Consider the following 23,121-nt stretch of genomic DNA (forward strand, 5'->3'; position numbering starts at 1 on the left):
TGTTTCTTTAAAATTTCCAAGCATTTAGGGAAATTTAATTCATTTCTTAAATAAGATGAGATCAATAAAATATTCTCTATTATCTCCACTTATGCCAGAAATCATGTTAAGCATGAATTGTTAAATTCCTTTTAAATATTATAATCAGTTACATAAAAATTGATCTGGTTTAACAAGGCTCTATTCTCAGTTTCAACATTTCTTAGGATTTTGCAACAAAGAGAGGAATAAAAAGTGATTCAAAGCAGGATATCATCATTTGTTGCAGACACTGTTGGGTTCAAAATTCGACCTTACTTTAGGAATGTTCTTAACGGACCAATGTGTAAGCCAAATAGTTGGTATCAAATTGTACTTTGTCTGTTCCTCACTGCCTGAGGGGATCTTTCTGCAAATTCTATTTCAATCAAGGCACTACCAAGGGGAAGAAAAATGTTACCATTGGCCTTCTTCTCCTTGTATCAGTTTGTATACTTCAAACTTTATCTTTCTCTAGAGATTTATCCATTTCTCTCTCTTTTTTTTTAAAGCATATTCTTTTTTTTTTTTTTAAGATTTTATCTATTCATTCATGAGAGACAGAGAGAGAGAGAGGCAGAGGGAGAAGCAGGCTCCCAAGGAGCAGGGAGCCCAATGTGGGACTCGACCCCAGGCCCCCGGGATCATGACCTGAGCCGAAGGCAGACGCTCAACCATCTGAGCCACCCAGGCGCCCCTATCCATTTCTCTACTCCCAACAAGATTTCTCAAATTTCTCTTCTGTTAAGTTCCCAATAAACACACCTGAAAAGCCCTGAAGAAAAGCAACAGAGGCAAAAATTATTCTCCAAATCAGTTTATATGATTCATCAAAACTAACTCCTTGAAATACATATAAACATAACACATACAATGCTACCTCTATTATGTACATAAAATCTTCTTTCCTATCAATACAAAAGCTTTAGCATTTAATATATTCTTAAGAGTGAAAATCTATGTTTCCTTATGTCCTATTCAAATAAATAATCTTATATGTTGCATTGCTTTCCCTGAAAAAAAATATTTTCAGAGCTTTGGGGTACATCTGATATGTGAATTACAAATTTTTGTCCATCTTTTAAGGTTACAAGGGCTTCTTGTCCCACAGGAAGGCTGAGTTTGACTGTGCTTTCCGTGGCCTTGTCCTCCAATAATACCTGGATGAGCTGCAAGGGGGAAATGTTTAAAAGACAAAGATAGAAAGAAAAGTTATTCCCTGTTGCAGGACCCACCATTTATATTCTTCTACCACGCCCTCGCCCGACCCTTGGACCTCAACTGGAAGCTTCTGCCTTTATTTGTTCCTACTACAGGATATCCTAATTTCTTTGAAGAATGCTCGGGGCCTGGTGAGGACTTCAGGGAAGGAATCTCAACCCTGGGATGGTGTAAGAGAGAGGGGCCATGGGGGGTGAGGCAGGTGGGCTCTCTTTAGGAAAAGGAATGGGCCTGCAGTTGTTTGTGAGGAACTGAGATCAAACCAACACTCTTCCATTAAAGACATGGGAGAGTGTGGATCCGTTGTGAAAATCAAGAAGGAACCTGTGAAATGTTTAAGGGGCTCCTAGGTGGCTGCAATGCTCATCGCTTTGGCTGCCTTCCAGATGGATACCAGTCCCTGCATTCTTGGCTCAAATTCCCACATAGACCCTCCCTCCACCATCCATCAAATACACCAGTAGATAAGGGGTGGTGGGGGGAAACCATGAAAACAGTCATTGGTTAAATTAACACTCAGTTGGGTAGTAATAGATTTGAGAGATTCACAGATTCTAGAGTTAGCTTAGTGCCCACTCTTGGATAAGCCATCTAACTTGCCTGAGCAAGGCTTCCCATCAGAGAAACCAGGATACTATGCCTTCCTTCCCTTAGCTCCGATGGTACTGGGAAGATTAGCAATTCCTTGGACATGAATACTTTCAAACTGATAGAGACCTATTTTCTTGGGTCTGGTTTCATTGATAACCCCCTCCACGCCCCATAAGGGAATATATTTTACAAAGATGTACACAAAACAACTTCAAACGCAAGGTGAGTGAAAGTATTTCTCACTCTTTCTCCCTAAATTTGACAATAACCATCACCACCCAATGAGAGGATGTTTTTCTTCTCTCTCAAAAAAATCATCTTTACCTTTGTCCTATAGCCAGAGTCCCTTGTTTTTAAATATTTTTGCCATGCTTTAATCTTTGAGTACATGCCCTAAAGTGAAAAATGTGTAGTATGCTTTTATTTTTTGTTTTAATTTTTTATTTCTAAATATTTTTTTAAGTGATCTCTACACCTAATGTGGGGCTCAAACTCACAAGCCCAAGATCAAGAGTCACGTGCTCTACTGACTCAGCCAGCCAGGTGCCCCCATGTGGTATGTTTTTAAAAAGAATATTCCTTATTTAATATCTGTGATTTTTTACTTTATTCTTAAACACTCCTGGGCACCTTCCTATCGTGAACGTTGCTGGAGTGTAGAAGAGTGACAGATGGATATGGCAGTCCAGAATGCTGACTCTGGATGTCATCATAGGTGCAGGGCAACACTAAATTGTTCAAAGAATGAGGAAGCCACAGATGTGCTGCTGAATGGGGTGTTAACTCGTGGCAGATGAATGCAGATGGGACACTGAGGGTGTGCTTTTTTGTTGATGAGGAGTGCAAATGCTGAATAATGAATGCAATAAAAATTAGATGAGCATAACTTTTTGGTGTTAGAGTGTTTAAGTCATTATAGCTAATTCAGCAGGCATGCACAGACAGAAGCAGGTTTAATTAATCTCTAATGCATATTACCTTGGGTTATCTGACATTCATCTGCCTGTATTGCTTTATTATGTAGTTCAATTAAGTATTTAATGTCTTTCTCCATTGTTTCCACCAATTAAATATAAGTCAAACCCTACTGCAATAAACTTCGGAGTTGCTAGGGGATTGGGTGGAGTGTTGTGGAAAGGCGCTCAGATTAAGTTTCTTTGGAGAAATAATAATGATGACTAATGATTATGGGTTCTTACTATGTTCCAAGAATTTTGCGATGATTGACTTATTTAAACTTCTTAACAGCCCTATGGAATTAGATATTATTATTCCCATTTTGTAGATAAGGAAGCAGAGGAACAGATAAATTAAGCAGCCTGCCCAAGGTTCTCAGCTAAGAAGTGGAAGATGGGGCATTTGAACCCAGGAAGTTATGTACTAGAATTGCCCACTTACGTTCCCAAGTCATCAGACTTGAAGGTATTTTTAATTCATTCCCAAGTCACTGCTTTTGGAATTAGAGCACATGGTAGCACCTTCTGGGGAGAGAGAGGGTGCTAGGAAGGGACAGTTATGCCAGGAGATCTACAGAGGTTTGAATCCCTGCTCTGTCAATTACTAGCGAGGTGACCTTGGGAACATTATTCCACCCCTCATGAGCCTCAGTTATGCTATCTGTGAAACGGGGGCAATGATGGTACATCTCATTGGGTTGTTGAAACGATGCATTTAAATGCCCAGCACAAGGAGCTGACTGTCTGCTCTCCACCAGCTTCTAACTGTGGCCAAAGAAGTAAAAGTTTACTCCCAGTTACCTTGGTGACTAAGGGGCATGTCAAATTGTCTACAGTCTTAGCTCTTTCCCCAGCCAGTGAGTGGAGAGATGTACACACTTGGAGCTGAGCATCCAGCACAATTGCTTGTCCTGTTAGGGTTCCATAGAATGCTCCAGAGTGTACTCAGGGGGGCTTCCTACTGGCCAGCCCTTTCTGAACCCTGTTGCCAGGACAGGGCAATCGTTCAGAGGGTCAGGGTGCAGGGAGAGACATTCTGCTGGGCACTGCCTGGCCAACTGGGTCTAACTGGGCCTTTTCTCTGCCAACAGTCCTGAAATACCAGGTCGTGAGTGATGCCCTAATTGTCCCCAGCTGTTGTTCTCCTAAGGCGGCCCAGCTCTCCTGCCCCTGCCATGGGGTCCCTGATTTGAGGTCAGTATGTCACTATATCCCTATTTCATGCCTATTCATCATGTCTGCTTCACAGACACACTCTCAGAGGAGGTGAGTTTCTTATTTATAGACATGTCTGAATCTACTCCACCAACACCATCAAAGGCAGCTGGATATATGAACTTACTATCACAAGGTAAGAAAACAAAAACCAAAGACAGAGAATTTGTAAACCTGAGACGCATCTCTTTTACTCTTGCTCACATTTTGTCTAGTATGGTGTTCCAATCCAAGTGCTCAATAACAGGGTTCTCTGGGGGTGCCTGGGTGGCTCAGTCAGTTAAGCATCCAACTCTTGGTTTCAGCTCAGGTCATGATCTTAGGGTCCTGGGATTGAGCCCCGTGTCGAGCTCCCCACTCAGCGGGGAGTCTACTTGTGGATTCTCTCCTTCTCCCTCTGCCCCTCCCCCTGCTCACACACTCTCTCTAAAAATAGATAAATAAATCTTTATATATAAAAAAAATTTGATCTCAGGCTCCTGGGATTGAGCTCCACATCGGGCTCCCTGCTCAGCGGGGAGTCTGCTCTTCCCTCTCCCTCTGTGCTCTCTCTCCCTCTCTCTCTCTTTCAAATAAATAAATAAAATCTCTTAAAAAAATTAACAGGGTTCTCTGAACTCTGGAGTACTTGGAATGAGGGTTTGTTCAGGAAGGAAAGATCCCTTGGAGGTTGCGGTTATTGTGAGGACTGTAGGGCATGGACAGTTTCAGGCTGTGACTCATTTCCATGATCAAGACCACTGTTAACTCAGGTGAAGGGCCATGCCTCTGCCTGGGTCTCCTACTCAACTCAACTCCTCATCTTCTCAAAAGAGGAAGGAACTTGAGGGCTCAAAAGAAATCCTGTGCAAAGTGGCTAAACTTCCAAACATGTGTATAGAAATTTTAAAAATTAATACTAAGGCAAATTTTTTTTTTTTTTTTTTTACACCAGGTACCCCCGCTTCCTCGGTCAACAGAGGAGTTGCAGTTGCTTGTTTCATCAGTTTGGCTCCTCTTTCTAGCACTCAGAGAGGGCCCCCTCTCTGACCTCTGCAACCTGTGTCCTATTCTCCTTGGGGCATGGATCACCCTCTTCTGATCTCGTGTTGTGGGAGAAGAATGGACTGGAGATCAAGCAGGCCAGGACTCCAATCTCTGTTCCACTGTTTACTTGCTGTGTGACTTTGTGTAAGTCACTTAGCTTCTCTGAGCCTCAGTTACCTCAGCCATGACATGAAAATGGTAAGAGCAGATACTCTGCAGGATTATATGGCTTTGAGATGATGCATATAAAGGGTGTATAGTAGGTGTTAGATAAATAGCAATTCTTTTTTTTTTTTGAGGTGGGGGGAGAGGCAGAGAGAATCTTTTTTTTTTTTTTAAAGGAGGGAAGGGCAGAGAGAGAGAATCTTAAGCAGGCTTCATGCCCAGCGTGGAACCGGACATGGGGCTCAATCTCACAACCCTGAGATCAGGGCCTGAGCTGAAATCAAGAGTTGGCCACTTAATTGACTGAGCCACCCAGGCGCCCCAGCAGTTCTCATTTTTATATCTTTCAGGATGTACCCCAATTCCATCTTTTCAAAATCCAAAATACCAGAGGTGTTTTCAGTGTTTCTCTCTTAGTTTAGTTAGCTCAGTCAGTCTAACCACACCTGGTAAGTTGTGGGAAGGCAAGACCCAGGCCATCCAAATATTCCACACCTCTGAGTGTGCCAGGTACCTATCTATGCACCACGAACCTGAGCTGACCAGTGATCAACAGATAAGCTACTATAATCACCTCTGGCAAAATCTCCCAAAGCAAAGACGGATCTAGAATCATGTATCGTTGTTTGGACAAAGTGATCTTTATGGGTTTCCTAACCATGTGATAGTTCTTAGTCCTTTGCAAAGACTGCAGAAGCCGGGGCCCCTGTGTCTGTACCTTATTGCCCGTGTCACTGTCCACCAGGAAGCCCAGGACGCTGAGAACCACACCGCTCACACCCATGGGACATTGGCTCTGGCCCCTGTGTTTCAGGGTCACCCAGTGTGGATCCACACTTGGGCTTTCATACTCCTGCGCTGGTGAAGAATGTGGAGGGTGGAAAGATGCCTGGTCTGGCTGGACAAGAGACCGGTCATCTGGTAGCATTTCCTTGAGATGTCCCCCATCGTCATCCTCCTCCCCCTCTTCCATGCATGACTGAAGTAGATGAGTCACAAATTCCAAAAGCAGCAAGTGGAACAGATGCCAAGAGCCTACATTGAAATAACAACCCCAAATGAGTAATTAGATAGACAGATGGACAGATAAACAGATCACTATGGAATTACCAACTTTTCTGGGGCTTTTAACTTCTGTGTACTGGGGCCTTCTCACTCCTATAGCAGATCCTGGAGGTTCCTGGGCAGGTATTCCATACCCGTGAACCCCAGCAAGGTGGCTCCTGGGACAGAAAGCACAGACAGCTAAATAGCCTGAGCCATGAGAGGGAACTTAAAGCCCATCCAATGTGAGGTGGGAGAAAAGCAAATCCTACAGAGAAAGAGGTGCGGTTCCCAGAGCTGGAGAATGTACCTCTCAGCCCCCTTTGGTTGGCACACGGGGTAGTTAAGGGACAGGCTGGGAGGAGATGTGGAGGCAGAGTATGGAAGGGAGCCAGCTGCCGATGGGAGGCTGGAAATGTAGCGCCTGCAGGCCCGCCATCAGGGAGATCGTGAAGGGGAGACAGGAGGGCATGTGACTCAGCTGAACGCTCCAAATCCCAAGGCCTTTGGTCTTCCAGGAAAGAAGGATAATTAATGTTCAGCTGAAAAGCGGGGCAGGGTTGAGGGGAGGGGGATCTGGCTTATTGCTATCATTAAAAGATACTTTTTTTTTTTCTTAAAAATTTTATTTATTTGACAGAGAGAGACACACAGAGAGAGGGAACCCACAAGCAGGGGGAGTGGGAGAGGGAGAAGCAGGCTTCCCGCTGAGCAGGGAGCCTGATGTGGGGCTCAATCCCAGGACCCTGGGATCATGATCTGAGCCGAAGGCAGATACCCAATAACTGAGCCACCCAGGCGCCCCAAAAGATACTTTTTTAATGAAGGTAAAACCACAGCTCTCAACAGATATAAAATGAACACGTGTCAAAGATCTCATCTAAGTCATTTATTAAAGAGGAAGTTCGTAAAATGTTGCCAACTTGTTCAAAGGAGAATTCCAAGCACTGAGCATGTATAGACAGTAAAGATGCTCCACAGATCTGTCCTCAGGGCAGTAATGAATAGCATCCACCTGACACAATTAGTTTGCATTTCCCTGGGGGAGAATCATTTGCATTATTATTGATACAATTTAGAGAGTTGTAAAATAACTCAAACACAGGAAAGCTGAAGATAACTCAGAAGGGTGCACTGAACCTTCTGCCTATTTCAAAGCCTTTCCTCCATTTCCAGCAAATTTTGTCCATTTCAAAGCCTTACGCAATGTTTGTTTTTCCGTGATGGATCCCGGGGAGACAGAATGACCTGACTTGGTCTGGAATAAGCCTGACCAGTAACCTCTGGCCCATTTAACCACATGAAGAGGAAAAACCAATGTAAATACTTTTTGGGACATCATACAGAGGTCCAAAGAGGGTGTGTGGTGGGGTAGGGGGCAACAGCTTCAGGGCTGGGTTTCTTATCAGGAGCTCAGCACAGGAGCTCCACTCCCTCACTTTGCTCTGGGAGAGCATTAGCATAAAGCAGAGTCATTTTGGACTTCACTAAAGGGGAGAGTCTCATTACCAGTGAGTGTCACCTCCATGGATGACAGGTGACAGCAGCCACCCTCGAAAGAGTTCCAGAGTGTTGGCAAAACTGGTCTACGATAAAGCTTGTCTTCTCTTCCTCGTTTCACCTGCCTGCCGTGAGGGCATCTGGCAGCTCTCTGGAGCAGGGATTCTTCACCCAGATTGGTGTGCAAGCTCACAGGGGCGGAGACTTTGTCTTTTCACTGCTGTTACGCCTAGTGCCTGGGAAGGTGCCTGGGACTTTGTAGGGACACAATAACTATCCACTGGAATGAATGATCCTCTCCATGGGGCTCAGTGGTGAACTTCCCTTCCTACAGTTCCTCTATGCTGCATCTTTGCCACAGATGGGACAGACGTGACCCTTCCTGACAAAGAAAGACCACCTATTTGAGCAGATAGTTTGCAATGGATGCTACTTCACTCTTTCCACTATCTGCATACAATGGTGACTGGATCAATCGTTAGTCCTGAAATTTAAACTTGGGTGCCCCAAAGAACCCATTTCCCCCCCCATCTCAGTTGGCTCCCTGGGTGCTTTTCTAAAAACACCCAAGTACACAATTCAAAAACAAGGGGAGGCCTCTTATGCATCCAACCATGATGGAAAGGGAAAGGGAAGTTTGGTTTGACTGTTTGATGGACTATCACGGTTGCCATTAAAACACAATTATTATGGCTTTCTAGGTCTGTGTTGTATTTTACAAAAAAGGTGAAAAGAGGGGCGCCTGGGTGGCTCAGTTGGTTGAACGTCTGCCATCGGCTCAGGTCATGATCCCAGCGTCCTGGGATGGAGTCCCTTGTCGGGCTCCCTGCTCAGTGGGGAGTCTGCTTCTCCCTCTGCCTCTGCTGCTCCCTCTGCTCGTGTTCCTGCTCTCCCTCTCCCTCTCACAAAAATAAATATTTTTTTAAAAAGGTGAAAAGAAGGTGACTGGATTCTATGCTTAATAACATTTTAAAATACCAAAATGTTTTGTGTTCTCTGACTTACCGAAACTATCTCTGTGGCAGAGAGTCATGGCTTTGCTTACGGCGGTGAGAAGGAAATTCCATCTTAGCTGGAAGCTGGCGGCCAATTTGATAAACTCTTCTTTGCTTCTGCTGGGCTATTACATTTTTGTGAGGAAAAAAAATGCTGGGGTTTGTGACAAAGTCTGGAAGATCATGTACGCACGGCTGCCACGCACAGACGCCCCCAAGTGGCCGGGCGAGAAGAGGAAAAAGAAACGATGAGGCAGAGGCACAGTGGCCTATTTGTGGTCTCCCGCATCTCCTGTGGAGATGATTCTAGGGCAGAACCCTTTGAGATTGGCGGAGAGAAGGAAAGAGGTGGGTAACTGGCCTACGTTTTTTGTTTTGATTCCACACAGTTTTCCAAAAGCGGTCATTTGTGAAGCACCACAGAGGACTGGCGCGGGCAGCCTCTCTGGGCCCACCTGGCAGTCGCCCCTGAGAGAGCTGCTGGCCGCTCTATACCTGCCCAGTCTGAGCGCGTGCAAAAGCGGCCCAGGACCCCACACTAATGAAGGTAACTGCGCTGATTCTGGAAAGCACAAAGCTGGCCGCTGCACCATGTGCATGACCTGAGGCCTGGAAGCTTCCATCCGGGCAGCCAGTGGACAGGCTGGGTAGCACTAAACTGGGTACCAGTGAGATGCCTCCACATGCAGGCTGCAAAACTCCATCTAGACAGAGAGTCGCCTTGGGGATCCTATGAATCTCGCGGGCATGTGTTAGAATGAACGCCCCTGAAGCCCTCCTAAGCCTCATCATGTATTTGGGCCACACACGGGGCACGACCACAAGTCTCTGAGGAGGAGATGTTGAGCCTGGCTAGAAATGAGGGAATAATACCCTTTTTCATCTCTGCTGCTCCTTCCTCTGCACACTGTGAGTGCCCCGGGCTCTGGGAGGTGGTGAACCCCATCCAGGAGCAGCATCCTCCCACCGTGGGCTCCTGGCCCCTGGCCTGGTGCTTCTGACCACCTAACACAGGACTCCCAGAAGGAGCCCCGCTCAACGGACACAAGGATACTTCTGAAAAGCATGGGGAGAAGTAGCCCTGGGTGACCAGCACTCTGCACAAGTGTTGAAATGTAAACCCTGAGAGCTGTGGCTACCCACGTGGCACTTCAGGCCCCTGTGTCCAGAAGCTGCTGCTGGGCCCAAACCAGTGAGAACTGGGAGAGGGAGCACGTGACCCAGCTGACCGGCTTCCTCTGTGAGCCTGCAGCCAGACGCCAGCCACCGAAGCCGTTAGTCACCTCCCACATGCCTCAGGGCTTATATTTCCACAGTCTGAGTATTTTATTGACAATAGTCTGGTTTTTTATCAGCCAAGATGTTGTACAAAAACAAGCCCTTCAAAGGCACGGTTACAAAAATACCATTTTTCTAACATGCCTCATTTGTGAAGGCTGAAGATATGGGGGTGGGAGTCTTGGGAAATACAGTGTTACATGGTCTAAAACAGGGTGAGCCTCTCGGGCTGCTTTGAGGCAGGATTGGTATTACTGGTCTCAGGGGGACTCATCTTGGTTCAAGTCAGGCGTGGAGTGAAAACCCAAAACAAGGAACAGAGGCTTGAAAGCTTCTACGGGTGAAGCTATCAAATGAATACATGTCTCCACAGCAAAGCAACCCTGGACATGCTTACCACTGTTACAAACAGGCTTTGCCAAAGCCCAGCGAGGAGAAAGAAAAGCCATACAGAATCGGGAACGATTATCACCCAGAGGCAAAGAATGGAAACAGACACCTGCCAAGCGTTGGAACTGACTTCCAAACTCCTTCCCGAAAAGTTTCCTGGTTCATCTCTGAGGTGTGTCACCTTACTGCCACCTGCAGTCTTAGGTATTACCTGTGCCCTTTTTTCTTTGATAGAGAGGACAGGCATATAGACAAGAACACGTGGGGCAGGAAGGGGGAGAGAAAGAAATGTGACTGGAGGCTTAACAGAAAGCCCAAAGTCGAGTTTCTGGCCCAGGCCCTCCAAGTCTTTGTTCTCTGCTCCAGAGACGTCTGCTTCTTCCGTAAATGGCCCTCCATTTTTCCATATGCTCATTCTGCTCTTGCCAGTCTCGTGTGGACAATGTTCCTTTTCTTAGTTTGCTTTAATCCTATTCACCTTCTACATCTTGTTTAAATCCCACCTCCCTCATCAAGGCCCTTCCTAACTGCCTCAGCCTTCAGAGGACAATGCCTCAAGGCAGCGCAGCCCTCGGCTGCCTCGTCTGGGTCTAGGTTTTAATGCATAGCCCCCAGCTCCTCAGCCACCACCACCCCCTCTGGGTCGCTGGGCGGGGGTGCTGGGACTTTCTCTGACAGTACTCTTAGCTCTTACAGTGAGGCTGCCAAGGCAGAGGATGAGGACAACAAGCCAAAGTAACGCCCTAGTCAAGTAACACCCAAGTTTCAAGTCGACCAGAAGGACCAAACCCATCTGTATCTAAAACAATGCATCTTTGATTTTGTGAAATCAAGCTTAACACTTGGATGGTTCTGCAAAATACCTAGACCAGCACTGTTCTCCCTAAATAGACTGTTTTCTTTCTTCCTCCTAGACATTCTTGCTTGGTGCACACATACACTCATCCATGCTCATGGGCTCGCCCTCACACACATTCACCTACATACCCATGTTCAGTCCACACTCATGCTCACTTGCACACACACTCACCCACGCTCACCCCCACATGCTCATCCACCATCACCCCCACTCACCTGCACATACATGCTCACTTGCACACACACCTGAGACCACACATGCTCACCCAAGTGCACGTGCTCACCCACAAACACACACCTGTATGTGCCAGCCTCTGATTCCTGCCTTGTTGCAGGAGGTACTGAGACACCACTTCCCTATCTTTAACACCCGCACCAACCTTGTCACATTTCTGGCCAGAGAAAACTCTTTCATTGCACCAGGTCATGGGCACTGGTGCTAAAATGTAGCTAGAATGATCAACAGCCCTTTCTTCCCTTAAAAAAAAATAATGGTTTTGTACCTGGAAGACAAATGTTTGGAGATTTGAGGATAGACAATTCAGGAATATGCTGAGATCTGTGGATGTCCCCAGCAAAGAAATCAAACTGCTTAAACCTGGAAACAAAAGAAACAAAACGATTGTGAGCAAAGTAGCAGGATTTTACTGTAGGTATTTGTATACTAGGTGACCTAGGGGACAACACTGGACCGGTAGTTCAAAGGCATTTCCTGGGGCCTCACACTCCTTTTGAACACAAAGGAAGAATTCTAAAGCTGGATTTGTCACCTCTGCGGTCAACTAGTTCAGAGTTACATGGTCTTGCCTCTTAGGAACCATATCTGTCACTTGTTGAAATGGAAAAAAAATATTTTGTAATAATAACTACACCTTGTAATTATACAGAACCCAGCTACAGATGAGCTCATTGCATGATACAGACATGAGCTCACCTACCCTTGCCGTTTTCACAACAGGGGTAGTTTATTAATGTCCTTTAAACCCATGGTGGACATCAAAGCCGATGAGGGATGTGCCTTGCCTGGGGCTATAAATTCAGTACAGACCTGAATGGTGGGGCCCAAGCATGTGTGACATCAGGACTGGGTCCTCACCTGCACAGGCAGCACTGAGCAAAGAACAGTCTTGGGCTCGCCCACCTTTTGGAATGCGGCTATGTACCAAGCAGAGTTTAGAAACCTGAGTAAGTTGCCATGGCCCTGACTGAGGCTTGGCCAGGTCTCATCTGGAGGATCCTCCAGGGACACCTCCAGCATTTATCTGCTAGGCGTCAGCAGTGGTGACCAGAATACTGCCTCCCTGCTGGCTCTGTGCCCTCTTGGAAGTTCTCTTCACAAGAATGCCAGTAGGAGCACACAGGACTACTGGGCCGGCTTCCGGGGGAGAGGCCTCATGCCCTTCTGGGGCTCCCTGCGCTCTGGCTGGGGGCAAGAGCAGGCTTTGGGCAATTACCTGGAGTGTGGGGGAGAACCAGTAGCCTGGGAAGAGGGCCTTTTGGGCTCCTACTAATGAGCACTGCTTGTCCATATCTCTGAAGTTTCCTAGGTTAGGGGTTTACCTTCTTATTACTGGTTTGGGAGGGAAGGAGCTGGGATTTGGAACAGCCAGACAATAGGGGCAGGGGCGACCCGCCGACAAGTATGGACCTATTTATATATTTTAATAACTGGTACAATCCTACCAAAGTCGGCCCTACTTCCAGGTTAAGAAAGAGGCCAGGATAATTTGTGGTGCATTTATGCACTACTGAATCCATGTATTCAACTAGTTATGAAGTATGTGGGTGCTACCATGCGCCAGCACCGTGTTGGGTGGACCAAGATGAATAAGCCACAGCTGACACCGGAAGAAGCCCACAGGTTCTGGGGAGGCAGCTCTCAGCACAGCTAAGTGTATCAGGACAGGGCCAGGCTCATGGAGGATGAGGCTACTGGACCTTCCCGGGCCATCCTGGGGGGTGTCTGGAACGTGCATGAATGGAGCGCGGCTCCCATGGCCCCTCCTGGCAACTCTCCTACAAAGGCCTAGAGATTCGCCCGTAGTCTGGGGGAGGAGGTCATACACCTTCTGCAGCTCTCCTCCTGAAACAGCACCCAGGTTCTCCCCGCTGAGTGAGGACAGCTGCTTCTCTCACTACTCTCGCTTCCCGGAGATGGAACAATGCTGTCAGCCCGCTTGTCAAGCTCTTTGTGCAAGGGAGATTTTTCCCTTGAAAACAGTTACAACTCTCAGATAGCAAAGGGCAGGAATATCCACATACTTACTATCACTTGTTTGGAAAGTAGTGAAATAACGGTAAGAGCACATGGCTAAGCTTCACCTTGTGAAAAATAACACTGGTAATGCTCACAATAGTGACACAGCGGAATCTGGCAAGGCAGGGTTAACTTAATGTGATTCGGACTGAGTTAGAAGAGACACTGTTGAATCTGCATGTACAAGATCGATGTTTTTTTCCAAAGGAGACACCCTACGTTGATTTCCAGGAAGAAATACTGGGAAGCAACAACCACCCTCCTCTGTTCATTCATTCAACAAACGTGTATTAGCACTGGTGACATGGCGAACCCTTCCTCACCCCTGCAGGAAGAGATGTGCGAGCAGATAAATGATAATATCAAAGAGTAAAGTAGGTTCCACCTCTATTAAGAATTCATAAACAATAATGGCCACGCCAGCCCCAAATATATCCCAAATGACCCAATAATGCAAGGTGCAGAAGGGAGATTACATTTCATCTCTGCATGTGTCTCCAGGTCAGCGGCACTACTCGGGTTACTTGGCAGGGCTTTCTTAGACATGTCCAAAGCGCCTTGACTGATGATGGCATGTAGATCCGACTTCAAAACGCTGACTCTCCTGTTATTTTTCAACACCATTCTCATAGTCTAAAGATAATGGAGAAGCATAATAACTTCATTAAATCTTGTCCTTTTACTTTTGCCTAATTCCCCTCTCCAAAAGACTAAGATTTTTTTTTTTTTTTTTTTTTTTTTTTAGGAGAAAGAGAAGTGGATTTGGGTATTACCCACTAAAACTGAATCCTACATGACAACTGAAATGTTCAAATTGCACGTATTCTAGGACGGCCTTTCTGAAAATCACCTTTCAGAGTCCTTCTGCTCAGAGGCAGATGTGGTCAGGGCTCCTGGGGCTCTGTGGCTCTTCCTCTCCCTGATTCTTATTCCCTACACCCCACTCCAAGCACCTGAACTACTCTAGAGAGGAGCACGGCGGCTCTGCTGGAAGCTCTGCAAGGAGAATGTGGCTCCACAGATGCCAGTTCCAGAGGGGGGCTGCGGGCACCAGACGCTATCTCTGTCCTTCCTCTGGGCCATGAATTCAGCTGCTGGGAGCTGACATTTTCAGCCACCCAACGGGGACAATCCAATCCCCTCCATTTCTGGAGCCCCAGGGCTGAGCAGCGGGTCATCCTCAACACCAGCCTCAGGAGCAGACCCTGCAGCTACCTCCTCCATCTGACAGGGGAGGAGCCTGAGGGCACCTGGGATGTTGAGTAAACTTTCCCCCAACCATCGTGTTCAGAAAGAGAAGATTCAGAGCAGGGTGGCTCTAGAACCCCAGCTTGCCACTTGGGTTGGCCATCACCGGTTGACCCAATCAGGAATGAGAAAGTGCTGGAGAACCGGATGGGCTGTGAGCACAGAGGCAGGAACCAACCCCGGGAAACGCGAAGTCGAGAGAGAGTTTTGTGCTGGAAGGACAGAGATGGCCAAGCGGAGGGGCCCGGCAGTGCTCCTCCCGAGCTGGGACTGATTTAGAACAGAGCTGCAGTCTAAGCGCTGTCCCAATCTGGTGTCCACAGGATTTCAGAACAGATTCCTGAGGGGCCCACACACTGGCATTATAGAATCTTTCTTTCAGCCCTTCTCTGCCTTCCTCTAACACTGAAGCTACATAAACAACCCAGGAGGGAAAAGGTCAGAGCTGAGAAACCTGGCAGACTGGACACATGGAGTCCATGGGGCCTTGCACAGGGTGACGGTCTCCATCTGTCTATTCTAGACTCTGCCATGATGCCCTTTCACCTCTGACACTGGCTGGCCCTGGTCAGCACTTATGTGGATTCTTCCTCTCGAACTTTAGAACACTGACCTGCTTGTTCTGCTTTTTCTCCTGCAGGGAGAGCCTTTCTGAGCAGGGGAGCAGTGGGGTGGGCTTCTAGCTGAGAGTTTTGGGCACTCTACACCTTCCCAGTTAGTGGCCAACAAGGTCCTCCTGTCTGCCCTCTAAGGAGATGGATATGGCCTCCCTACAACGGGAGCTACCACCTGCTCTTAGGACATACTTGCACCTTTCACTTTTTGCTTCAGGAAACTGCTTTGTTCCCTACTGTCCTGTTGGCTGAAACCTACCTTTGCCATGTTGGAAAGGTATGTCTTCCTTCTTAGTCTTTTGACAAACACAGTAACTTCTGTTGAGAACAAAACATATGGCCATTATTAATACTGTAGCTTCAAGTTTTTTTTAAATAAATATTTTTATTTATTTATTTGACAGAGAGAGAGAGTGGGCGAGAGAGTACACAAGCAGGGGGAGGGGCAGAGGGAGAGGGAGAGGGAGAAGCAGACTCCCCACTGAGCAGGGAGCCTGATGCGGTCCTCGAGCCCAGGACCCTGAGATCATGACCTGAGCCGAAGGCAGATGCTTAACCAACTGAACCACCCAGGCGCCCCTGTAGCTTCAAGTTCTTAGGCACACAGTGGGGAAGAAGGCGCACAGTATGGACGTGAGGCCCGCGGGTTTGCCCAGGAAGGTACAGCTGCCTAAACTGCCCTCCACACAGGGAGGCCTCCACGCATCCTGGTCTTCCACCGCCCACTGGCCCTTTCCCGAATGGCTAGGAGATACTGGCAGGGGCCACTTGACTAAAACCATCCCCCCCGCCCCTCCGTGCCAGAATGTGATGTACTCCCAGCATCTGACGTGCCTGCTCAAAGGAGTTTAGGACTTCCCCCAACTTTGTCATCTCTACAGTGCTCTCCTCAACAACTGACCCAAGGAGGGGCGCCTGGGTGGCTCAGTCACTTGAGCATCCGACTCTTGATTTCAGCTCAGGTCAGGATCTCAGGGTCCTGGGATCGAGCCCCGCATTGGGCTCTGTGCTCAATGGGGAGACGGCTTCAGGATTCTCTCTCTCCTTCTGTTCCACCCCCATGCTCACTCGCTCTCTCTCAAATAAATAAATAAATCTTTAAAAAAGAAAAGTGACCCAAGAAAAGGAAAGGGCAAAAAGAGGAAACATAAAGGGAGTGTGTGCATGTATTCATCTGACAAATATTTATGAGGGACACTAGTGCAGTGTTTGCTCCATAAATGTGTGCTGGGTGTTCACCGGATTGTTGGACGAAGGAGGGCAGCCTCTACCTGCTAAGGGCTCACCCTCTGAGGATGGGTCACCAGACCTACAGATGCCTTCCCCACAGCAGGGTAAGAGCCCCGGGCAGTGTGAGAGCCACCTGGGGAAGAATGAAGGAAGCGGTGTGGGGGGGTGCAGAGGGGAGGGAGGGGCCTGTTTGGAAGAAGGTGTCAGGTGTGGCTTCATTTAGAATGTGCAAGTTAGGAGTTAGGGAGGGGTGAGGACTTGGCGGGGGAGGGAGGTGGGGGGTGGGGATGGGGCTGGCATTCTAGGCAGAGACAGGAGCAGGAATAAGGACCTTTTTGGATACAACCTGTCTTGTGTTGCTGGGGAGCACCAGTGGGGGGATTCCCCCAGGGGTTTGGGACAAGGATGAGACCAGAGGCCAAGCTGTAAATGACTCCACATAGTGAGTGAAGGCCTGTGGACCGTCCAGGCAGCAGGGTCCGTGGAAGGTTTTAATGGGTCAGATCACTGTGTAGAACCATCACTAGAGGCAGAGGGATGTGTGATCGAGGGGGTGAGGCTGGAGGCAGGATGACCAACAAGAAAGCTCTGAAGTAGCCTCAGGGAGGGACGGAGGGAGACTGGGCTTGAGTGGCGAAATCTCCTCACTTCATGGACCCTCTGCCACAGCAAGTTCCAGACCTCACGTTCCCTGCAGCACCCTCTTTCTGCTGATTCTTGGTTGGCAGTCTCCGGCCCACGGTCCCTGCCCGGCCATGGGAACATGTCCAGGTGGGTCGCGTGGGATCAAGTTTCCCAGTGTGAGTACTGAACACAGCAAGGGGTGCAGGGCTGGTGGGTTAAAATTAGAGCTGGTCCTGTTCTGGGGCCAGTCTGAGAAGACAGCAAACAGTGTGCAAAGAAAGCAAGACTCAGCCCTGAGCAAGCTGGCCCAGGAAGAGGAGGGCCCGGGTGGGGAGGGCGCTGGAGGAAGCTACAGGCAGTGGTGGAAAACCTCACAGAGGCAGGAGGGGGAGAAGAGGTATTCCAGGACCATAAAGCATGTCCTGCACACGCGGACATGGGTGTTGTTGGCATTTTAAGCTGCTGTAGGCCTTGAGCAGACAAACAGCCTGGGGGAAGGAGTCTTCAGAGACTACCACCTGGCAGCAGGATGGAAGGGAACATGTTCTAGAAGGTCAATGGGGAGACTGAGACCACAAAAGTGGGAATGCCCCAGTGGCCCAAGAGGTGTGAAAAAGTTAAGGACATGGGAGGAATTTCTAAGGAGGGAGCGATATTCTTGGAAGCCTTGCTGAGAGGCCACACAGAGCACAAAGAGGTGGAAGAATATTGGGCCACCTAGCCCAAGGATTGCAGGCTGCCCTCAGGAGGCTGGTTTGAGAAGGCACACATTAGTCACCAGCTGGACGCACTGTGGCTTCTCCCCTGCCTGGACCATAGTCAGTGGCAACTTTTCTGCACCTCTAACCCCGTGGGCCTGTCAGAAATCCATGTTAGGATTTATAAGGGGCAATCGATGAAAGGGTGTGGATGGATCAGCACAAGGACCCAACATTGCACTAAAGAAAATGCCAGCAGATCCGAACTGGTCAGGCCTTGCAGGCTTCAGTTTAGCGCAGGAGGGGAAGAGTTTCCCACCAGCTGAGATGTCCTGCCTCAGTGTGAAAGTTAGATCCTTCATCTACTCTCACAGAATTCATTTTTTTCTTTTCATTGAAACCTACCTTTGAGTTTAGAGATCTGTACAAGGGCTGGAAAACCTTCCAAAGCATTAAGTAGCCACAGCTTAAATTTCTTGCTGAATAACCGGACAGACTTCAGGTACTGGATAGAAACATCTTCCAAAAAGTCATGAAGGAGAACATCCTCAATTCCCTACAACGGAATTGTCGAGAGGAGGTGACTACCGGCCAGGGTAGGCGTCCTCCAGTTCTAAGTGGCCATGTTTGGCCGTGCCACAAACTCAGAGAGAAAGCTACCATGTAGCTCTTGTCTCTGCTCAATGCGTGGGGTGTGTGGCCAGAATGGGATTTTTTTCAAAGATCTTAAAATACTGATAATTGTTTCAAAAAATTTCAGAAACACTATCTCAACCAATAGTAGATGGGATCAAACCCAACTACATAAGGGCTGAACCCAGCCTCCAGTTTTCAACCTTTGTGTTAAACATTTCGAGGTACTAGATTGTGTCCTAAAAAATAATAAAGTAAGAGGTAAAGGTTCATGACCAGCTTCAGGAGAAGCATAGAAATTATATACAACTGATCCCCAAATAACAGTAATCACTCTGGAGGTTGAGCATTTAAAAAAAAGCAATGAGAAAACCCAGCACTTCTGTATATTCCAAAGCAATTATTCCAATTACTCATTTTAAAGACTTCTTTGTTGATGTTACCAGAGAAAGAACTTTGACTCAATGCAGGGCTCACTAATCACTGGAACCATACGTCACCAGGTGTACTGGCTTTTTCTTTCCATGAGGTAACTCTCACCGAATTTAAAAAAAGAAGCTGAGTTTTAGAGAAAGATTAAAAGGCTCCATCAACACCATGATTTACTCCTTAGAGGGCCTGAAGTCCATGGAGCCTGCAGAACAGGAGGGCTGCAGTCCTAATCCTAGCATCTGGTATTGGTTTCTGGAAAGGACACAAACCAGCAAGGCAAGCAAATGTCTTCCTACCTTGTACAGTTGCACATCGTAGCATTTAAAGAGCTGGCACACATCGGGCAATGTCATAAGCATGACTGTGTCTTGCTGCAGAGATTTCCAGAAGGAAGTGAGCAAGTCCTCCACCTGATGAGGGAACAGAACATACCTCCCAAAATTCATTTTGTGTCTGGTGAGACTGATGCCCCGTTATATACTTAATCAGCCCCAAATGGTAATGGGATTAATTTCAGTCCAGTTAATGTATAGCTCGGCCTATCAGCTTTTCCAAGCTGTGTTTTAGAAGTGTTCTTTCCAGCAACCCATCAGTGAGCCACTAGCCAGTTGGATGGGCTGATGTGGAATGGCATTTTCAAGAAGTTTTCTGGAATGAAGGCTGTTTCTGACCACAAGGGGGCTCCTGTTGATTTGTAATAGGATGAGGATCTGGCCACAGAGCACAGACCACCGTTTAGAACAAATGTTCATTGACTGACTGACTCCCTCAATTATTTGTCAGCTCAGAAGGATGTGTAACAGTATTTAATCAAAGAGGCCTCCTTGATAAATTAGAATTCACCCAAGGACTGTGTGAGCCAAAGGGCACCGGTATCATTCTCCATGGAGCCTTCTTTAAAGACTTCTGTAGATACCTTTTGTTGTGGAACAAAATGGCAGCTTCCTTACTTTTCTTTATGTTTGCCCATGTTGACTCTTCAGACTCTATTATTGAACCAGGTGGCCAATCTGAGGTGCCAACTAATAAAGACCCTTGCCTTTTTAGGATTTTTGCAGGCTCAAATATTTTGCAGCGCTGAAATCCTGACACGAGGCCCTGCTGATGACTCTAGGCAAAGAGCTATTCCTGTATACAGGCTGTCAAGGAAGTTACAGCCAACTCTCAAAGTACCTGATGACGACTCTGTGATTTGAAATCCAGTTATTGGGGCGTTAATTTTAGAGAAGATATCTCCAAAGAGACTCATAGATATGGAACAAAAAATGCAATAGTGGGATGAATAGGATTATTTAATCTTTTTACTGTCAGGTTGGTGACTTTGGAGCATGGCTTTTGGGGTTGGTCGGTCTGAATGAGGTAGCAACCACGGGCTCATCTCTGCTAACTCCCTCACCACCCTTGTCCAAAGTCATCCAATCCTGTTGCATCTGCTTCAGAAATATTTCTCCAATTTGCCCATCTTTCTCTCTGATGTCACTGTCACTGTTCCAGACTTGACCCCTCCCCTCACTTCTCACCTTGCCTATGACAAAACCTCCTCATTGTCGTCTGCTCCAATATGGCAGTCTTGCATCACTGCTCCCCCACCACCTTCTCAATCAATCAGAATTCTTCACAGGGCATGAGGCCCTTTCTAGGATCAGACTACTTTCCCACATCCCCTATGGTTCTCTCCTTAATAGATATTTATATCTAGTCACAGGGACTCTCCCGTCATGTCATGCCTGAGAACATCTTGCTGCTCTCACCTACACCATTAGTTCTACCTGGAACTCCTTTCCTACTGCACTTTTGAGTGTATCTGAACCTCTGCTTTTCCACTGCAATCAATAGCATCATGGCTTCCCCTTGGGAGACTATCCGGCCATCATTTTTACTCTTTCTCCTAGCACCCGGAACAATCTAATCAAGCTGCCATTCTAGAACTTGCCATACTGTATCATATTTATTGGCTTATATTGCTCCTTTTAGTACCAGATTGTAAGCTTTTTTTTTTCATGAATAGTTGGGTTTATTTCAACAGTGGGTTTGAAATCCTCGCCTTAGGCAAGAGACTACAGTAATTATACCAGGGATAGACAATTTCCTACACTGTCAAATATATAAAAGTTCCTCTTGCACTTTCCTCAACACTGATCAACAAGCAGATTCAGTCCACATTTGCTTTGATCATTCTACTGAGTTAACCCAAGCTTCTTCTTGGGTTGAAATGCCAGAGACTCTGGCATTTCAGGTGGAGGAGGGTGAGGGAGCCTGAAGTAGATCTTCACAGAGTCATAGATGAACCACTGTAGTGCAGTCAGAGTGCCAATCATGATGATACGGGCACAGAGTCCCTTCCACACACCTTTAAATCCAAGTCTCTGAAGAACTTGAGAAGCACTGCTACCTTTCTCCTTATTCAACACAGATACCATGGAATCAGCAGGGTGAGAAACAATTGCACGGAAGACTCCAGCTATGTAACCTGCCACAAATGTTACAACCAGTTGCTCTGCCTTTGAACATTCACTTTGGGGCTTAGGAACCACAAACTTGTACAATGCTTCAATGATATGTTCAAAGCAGGCAAATTTCATCATGGTATATGGTATGTCTCATCCAGAGAGGGGCAACTCCCTTGTAGAATGCTTTTAAGCCTTCTTCCTTATACATTTTGGGAGCTGCATCCCTCAAAGTGTTGGCATAACCTGGCTTTGAATTTGAACCTTAGCAGCTTCCATAGGAGCCAGGGCAATGTCAGCAAAGAATTCTGCACTGGCAGGAGCAGCCAAATATAGTGATGTGCGCCAGAGATAGGCATGCTCCTCCCCAAGCATGTTGCTATACAAGACTTTGAAAACTTCATAAAAGCCAAACTTGCAGAGCCCCTGCATAGAGTAGCCAGTGAAAGTGGGAGCCTATCCTTTAGCCAAACCACGAACACCAACCCTCTTTAAGTGTAACTGAGAATCCATTAAATATGCCCTTGTACTTCTGGGAGTCCACCTGCATAGGGCATTTCACTAAATCCAGAGGAACGACAGCAGTGTTTGTCAGACCACAACTTAAGACCCCACCAAAGCCACACAGTGCATAAAACTTTATGGAACCATATTCGCAACTGTACTCTTCCACAGCGGCTGCTGCTAGATTGCAGGGGTGGGAGCAGCGGGGCGGGCCCGGGGGCCCTGCGAGGCTGTTGCAGGGGCCCGTGAGGCCATCGTGTACCAGCTGCAGGTGCAGCACGTTGAACGGGTTCGCCCACACCAGACACGCCACGGACAAGAACATCTTCCTAAGATGGTGAACACACAACCGCTTCCTCCAAAAGCCTGCGGCTCACAGAGGCTGAACGTCCTCCCGACCCTTAGATCTGTGCCCTTCAGGCAGATTATAAACTTAAGCCTTATGGAGAATACTTTCCTAGTTCCAGAAATGGTACTAGTCACAGGGTAAAAATTAAGTTAATGTTTGATGAGCAAATGAAGGAAAGGAGTGTATTAGATATTCAAGGTGGATGGATATTGAGAAAATTGCATCAGTAGGACAAGGGTCATCCTGAAGCCATTTTGGTCTCTCCTTCACTATAATGCTTTACACTGAATAAGTACTAAATGAACTCATGCTAAATGAATATTATCACACAAAGCTGAAGTACTTAGAACCCTAGGCATCAGAAAAGCTTTCATTTAAATGTGTGCTTGTTTCCCTGGATTTTCTACTGCAAAAGATAAAATTCAGAATGGTTAAAAGACGTGTTTGTGTTTTCCACAGCCAATTCTAGAATAAAACCCAATCATTACAACACAGATGACCCTGCTTCAAAGTCTTGCTTCTTTTTTCGGTTAGCATTTATCAATAAAATGGCTCTTCAGCATGACTGAAAATTCTAAGGTGAATAATATTACCAATACTTTATTCAAAATCAGCATGAATTAGATCTTTAAGAAATAGCTGAATTATATTTGAAGCATAAGGTTATACTAGCACCTTGGAAAATTTCCAAATGATTAAACTGAATAAAAATATCACCTCAGATATCACCTCAGTATCTATAAATAGCTGACTTCTAAGCACTACAGTGCAATGAATTACCACTCGACATCCCTTGAGGGGGTCTTTTCAAGTAAAATGATTAATAAT

The 23,121-nt window shown here is 46.9% G+C and overlaps 1 protein-coding gene and 1 pseudogene across 1 annotated transcript in view; both read right to left on the reverse strand.

Moving 5' to 3' along the window:
* Positions 1 to 1,010: 1,010 nt before the first annotated feature.
* RFX8 (regulatory factor X8) overlaps positions 1,011 to 23,121 on the reverse strand; it is a 62,915-nt gene continuing 40,804 nt past the window's right edge. Inside the window, exons 8-15 of the mRNA XM_088026631.1 lie at positions 19,290 to 19,403; positions 18,334 to 18,484; positions 15,636 to 15,694; positions 13,991 to 14,147; positions 11,761 to 11,855; positions 8,742 to 8,856; positions 5,911 to 6,227; positions 1,011 to 1,187 (exon numbers count right to left, since the gene is read on the reverse strand). Of these exons, the coding sequence (XP_087882757.1) occupies positions 1,011 to 1,187; positions 5,911 to 6,227; positions 8,742 to 8,856; positions 11,761 to 11,855; positions 13,991 to 14,147; positions 15,636 to 15,694; positions 18,334 to 18,484; positions 19,290 to 19,403 (1,185 nt within the window). The remainder of the gene's footprint in view (positions 1,188 to 5,910; positions 6,228 to 8,741; positions 8,857 to 11,760; positions 11,856 to 13,990; positions 14,148 to 15,635; positions 15,695 to 18,333; positions 18,485 to 19,289; positions 19,404 to 23,121) is intronic.
* On the reverse strand, positions 20,989 to 22,269 carry LOC114209814 (solute carrier family 25 member 3 pseudogene; annotated as a pseudogene).

The sequence above is a fragment of the Eumetopias jubatus genome, unplaced genomic scaffold (genome assembly GCF_037043125.1).
Source record: "Eumetopias jubatus isolate StellerSeaLion01/CBP00866 unplaced genomic scaffold, mEumJub1_p1.0 scaffold_9, whole genome shotgun sequence".
Lineage (NCBI taxonomy): Eukaryota > Metazoa > Chordata > Mammalia > Carnivora > Otariidae > Eumetopias > Eumetopias jubatus.